This window comes from Gekko japonicus, unplaced genomic scaffold (assembly GCF_001447785.1).
Source record: "Gekko japonicus isolate JY-2015 unplaced genomic scaffold, Gekko_japonicus_V1.1 scaffold1266, whole genome shotgun sequence".
NCBI classification, from domain to species: Eukaryota; Metazoa; Chordata; class Lepidosauria; order Squamata; family Gekkonidae; genus Gekko; species Gekko japonicus.
In genome coordinates this window covers 108,055-113,208 of record NW_015169813.1, presented here as the reverse complement: position 1 = coordinate 113,208, position 5,154 = coordinate 108,055, and the positions used below count along the sequence as shown (strand labels likewise).

Sequence of the window (5,154 nt, the reverse complement as noted above, 5' to 3'; positions counted from 1 at the left end):
GTTCTCTCAGGGCTCTCTCAGCCCCACCTGCCACACAAGGTGCCTGTTGTGGGGAGAGGGAGGGAAGGTGATTGTAAACTGCTCTGAGACTCCATAGGGGAGAGAAAAGCGGGGTATAAAAACTTTCTTCTTCTCTCCACACAACAGGCACCTTGTGAGGTATGTGGGGCTGAGAGAGTTCTGAGGGAACTGTGACTGGCCCAAGGTCACCCGGCAGGCTCCATGGGGAGGAGTCGTCGGGGATGAGACCCGACTCTCCAGATTAGAGTCCACCCCTCTCAACCACTACATTGCGCTCCAGAAAATGGGAGTATTGGCCAGTCCACCCCTTCAGTTCGGCGGTGGGCAAAGCTTTCCCACTACCGAGCAGTTCTCGACAGAGTTAAGTTCATCAGTAAATTCTCAATGGTGTGCAAGAAAATAACACCCGTGCCGGAGGGCAGGCGAAGCGGGTGACGGACCGATCTGTGCCCTGCACACCTGAGATCTGTGTGTTCTCCCTGGTTTGCTGGCGATGCCTTTGCTGCCTGCCTTGGGCACCTGTTGCCTCAGACCTGTCTGCTTTGAGCGGGAAACTGCAGACAAAAGTCCTCTCGCCTCCTGTGTCCATGTGCAGTAATTGAGCTGAGTGTGGCTGCCTTTCTTGAGCAAGGGCAGACTGACGTGCCGGGTGAGGGGATGCTGGGGGGGGGGAACCTGCACCTGCTAAACGGGCAGTTGATGCCCACTCGTGGGGTGCCACCCCAAGGCTCCAAGGTAACAGCTGTTAGTGGGAAATAATGAACAACAGAGGCATAAAGCTGCTTAATACTGAATCAGACGACTGGTCCATCGAAGTCAGCACTCTCTACTCAGACGGGCAGTGGCTCTCCAGGGTCTTGGGCAGAGGTCTTTTACATCACATCACCTCCAGCCTGGTCCTTTGGTTTGGTGTAGCGGTTAAGAGCAGTGAACTCTAATCTGGAGAAGAAGAGAAGAAGAGATTGGATTTATCCCCTGCCCTTCACTCGGAGTCTCAGAGCGGCTTACAAACTCCTTTCCCTCCCCCTCCCCACAACAGACACCCTGTGAGGCAGGTGGGGCTGAGAGAGCTCTTTCCAGGACTGCCCTTTGTCAGAACTAATACTTTCCCAAGGTCATCCAGCAGCCGCGAGTGGAGGAGTGGGGGAATCAAACCCGGTTCTCCCAGATTAGAGTCCGCGCACTTCACCACGACACCAAACGGGCTGGTTTGATTCCCCACTCCTCCACATGCAGCCTGCGGGGTGACCTTGGGTGAGTCACAGTTCTCTCAAGAGCTGTTTGGTGAGAGCCAGTTTGGTGTAGTGGTTAAGTGCGCAGACTCTAATCTGGGAGAACCGGGTTTGATTCCCCACTCCTCCACTTGCACCTGCTGATGTGACCTTGGGTCAGTCACAAGCTCTGGCACTGTCCTTGAAAAAGAGCCATTTCTGTCAGAGCTCTCTCAGCCCCACCCACCTCACAGGGTGTCTGTTGTGGGGAGGGGAAGGGAAAGGAGTTTGTAAGTCGCTCTGAGACTCCAAGTGAAGGGTGGGTTATAAATCCAATCTCTTCTCTTCTTCGTCTTCTGTTCTCTCAGGAACAGTCCTCTCAGAGCTCTCTCAGCCCCGCCTACCTCACAGGGTGTCAGTCATGAGGAGAGGAAGGGAAGGTGATTGGAAGCTGCTCTGAGACTCTGAGTGAAGGGCGGGGTATAAATCTAACTCTTCTTCTTCTTCCTCCTCCTCCCCCTCCTCCTTTTAACTGGAGGTGCTTGGAACTGAACCTGGGACTTTCTGCATACCAAGCAGACTCTCTGCTACTGAGCCATGGCCCTTCCCCAGTGTCTCAGTGTCAGACCAGGTATGGAGAGATCCCTGCCGTAAATCTCCCCAGGGGACCTTGGGCCAGTCACGTGTGCTCTCACAGCCTAACCTACCTCAGAGGGTGGTTGTGATGGAGTGGGAACACCACATGAATTCCAGAGAGGGATTTTCAGAAAACATAAAGAAGAAGAAGAGAAGAGATTGGATTTCTACCCCGCCCTTCACTACCCGAAGGAGTCTCAGAGCGGCTTACAAACTCCTTTCCCTTCCCCTCCCCACAACAGACACCCTGGGAGGTAAAAGAAGAAGAAGAGATTGGATTTATACCCCCCCCTTCACTACCCGAAGGAGTCTCAGAGCAGCTTACAAACTCCTTTCCCTTCCCCTCCCCACAACAGACACCCTGGGAGGTAAAAGAAGAAGTAGAGATTGGATTTATACCCCGCCCTTCACTACCAGAAGGAGTCTCAGAGCGGCTTACAAACTCCTTTCCCTTCCCCTCCCCACAACAGACACCCTGGGAGGTAAAAGAAGAAGAAGAGATTGGATTTATACCCCGCCCTTCACTACCAGAAGGAGTCTCAGAGCGGCTTACAAACTCCTTTCCCTTTCCCTCCCCACAACAGACGCCCTGTGAGGGAGGTGGGGCTGAGAGAGCTCTGACAGTAACTGCTCTTTTTCAAGGACAGCTCTTATCAGAACTATGGCTTGCCCAAGGTCATCCAGCCAGGTGCAAGTGGAGGAGTAGGGAATCAAACCCAGTCCTCCCAGATTAGAGTCCGCACACTTAACCACTACACCAAACTGGCTCAACGTACCATGTAAGACTGCCTGCTTTCCCCTTATCTCTTTCCTTGGCTGCAGGAAGGGGGGGGAACCCAGATAAGAGGAGGGGGCTCAGTCCTTGCTGTTGGACCAGGCCGATGGCAGCAGGGTATCCTTGGCTACTTGCCAAAAGGGGCTATTCTTTGAAGCCCGTTCTTGGGGCGCCAGCCTGCTGAGTGGGGGGTTTCTTCTGAACTTCCCAGTCCCGGCTAGAGTCCGGGAAGACAGTCCGCAAGCCCCTCCATGTATCACCGCACGTCTCTCCTCCCCCCAACAGGTGGCGATGCTCTACATGGCCACGCGGCTCATTGTCAACCTCTCTCAGACCTACATCGCCATGTACCTCACCAACTCGTTGATGCTCCCAAAGGTGAGTCTGACCTCGAGGGCCCCCCTCCCCAGGTGAGCTGGCCAGAAGAGTGCTCTGGGTCAAGGGAATGGGGTACTTGGCAGTGTCCAGGTCGACGGGTGCTGGGGAGGGGGCGGCAGGAAGTTATAGACTTTTCTGCCCTATTTGTAACCAGTAAGGCCTGCCCGATCTTGTCAGATCTCAGAAGCTAAGCAAGGTCGGCTCTGGTAATTACGTTGAGCGGAGACCACCGAGAAAGGCCAGGGTTGCTATCGCAGGGGGAGGCAATGGCAAACCAACTCTGAACGTCTCCTGCCTTCACCTGGGTGGCCCAGCTGAGCTTGACCTTGTCAGATTTCAGAAGCTAAGCAGGGTCAGCTCTAGTGAGTACTGAGATGGGCGACCACCAAAGAAGTCCAGGGTCGCTATGCTGAGGCAGGCAATGGCCAACAACCTCTGAACATCTCCTGCCTTCACCTGGGTGGCCCAGCTGAGCTTGACCTTGTCAGATCTCAGAAGCTAAGCAGGGTCAGCCCTGTTTAGTACTTGGATGGGCGACCACCAAGGAAGTCCCGGGTTGCTATGCCGAGGCAGGCAATGGAAAATCACCTCCGAACGTCTCTTGCCTTGAAAACCCTACCGGGTGGCCATAAATCATCTGCAACTCGGCTACGCTCTCCATCATCACCAAAGGAGGAGCCAAATGTTCACTCCTTTTCTTTCTTTCTTACAGTTAAAGTTCTATTTTGGGAGGGAAGAAAGTTTTCATGAAGGCTTTTCTCTCCTCCCAAAGTGCCATAGGATTGTGCCGTGGATCTCTCCTTTTGTGTAACACTGGCAGCTTTAAAAGAGGTGACAGATTTTGGCCCTGTTTTCATTATCCACTGAAAACAACAGAGCCAGAACTCCCTTTTTGGGGGGTGGGGGAAGGACTTTGTGAAGAAGAGAGCCCTTTTCAGTTTGCGCCTTTCCCCAGATGGGCATACAGAACGGAATCCCTGTTTTGTCTCCCCCCACCCCCAGCGTTCCGTGCGCCTTGGTGTTTAGTCATGCCGGCCACATGACCACGGAAACGTCTTCGGACAGCGCTGGCTCTTCGGCTTTGAAACGGAGATGAGCACCGCAACTCTAGAGTCGGACTCGACTGGCTTTCGAGCAAGGGAACCTTTACCTTTTTACCCCCAGTACAATTTTTCTGTTTCTAATTTGTGCTTGCTGAGGCTGAGAGAGAAAAAGATCTTGGGATCATTGTGGATAGCTCCGTGAAAGTGTCAACCCAGCGTGCTGCAGCGGTGAAAAAGGCAAACTCTGTGTTAGGGATTATTAGGAAAGGGAAATGGCCAGTATTGTAAGGCCCCCGGTATAGATCTATGGTGCAGCCTCATTTGGAATACTGTGTACCGTTCTGGCCACCGTACTCCAAAACAACAGAAATTAAACCACGTTTCTTCTTCATTAGCTCTCGTCTTTTTCTCAGCCTTATCCGCTGCTGACTGAGCAATCTAATGTGCTCTGATAGTTGCTCAAATGTATTCTGTAGTTTTTTAATGTCCTCTCTAATGTTTTTCCCCCAACGTTAGATATCAGCTCAGCCATCTCCTTCGCTTCCCTCTTCGTCGCCATTTCCCCGTTATTACGAGGGAAGCCTCTAAGTAACTTAATTGGCTTTACAAAGAAAACTCACCAAGTCCAAAGTGATCTCGTCCTTCTTCAAAGTTTTCTCCTCCCTAGGGTTACTCTTTTTGTCCTTATCTTCTAGTGTTTTGGGTTGTAATTTGTTTTATCTAACTCCTTTCTCGGAGGGGTAGCGTGAGGCGTCTAATCTTGTTGACGCATGCGCAGGTCTCCTCCAAACCACGTTTCTTCTTGGTGTAATGGTTAAGTGCGCGGACTCTAATCTGGGAGAACCGGGTTTGATTCCCCACACCTCCACTTGCACCTGGCTGGACGACCTTCGGCAAGCCGTAGTTCTGACAAGAGCTGTCCTTGAAAAAGAGCAGTTTCTGTCAGAGCTCTCTTAGCCCCAGCTACCTCGCAAGGGTGTCTGTTGTGGGGAGGGGAAGGGAAAGGAGTTTGTAAGCCGCTCTGAGACTCCTTTGGGTAGTGAAGGGTGGGGTATAAATCCAATCTCCTCCTCCTCCTCCTCCTCCTCCT

At 52.5% G+C, this 5,154-nt stretch overlaps 1 protein-coding gene across 1 annotated transcript in view; it reads left to right on the top strand.

The window, feature by feature from the left end:
- MFSD12 (major facilitator superfamily domain containing 12) overlaps positions 1-5,154 on the top strand; it is a 25,707-nt gene that overhangs the window by 10,743 nt on the left and 9,810 nt on the right. The window contains exon 5 of the mRNA XM_015417151.1: positions 2,929-3,021. Coding sequence (XP_015272637.1) covers positions 2,929-3,021 — 93 coding nt within the window. The remainder of the gene's footprint in view (positions 1-2,928; positions 3,022-5,154) is intronic.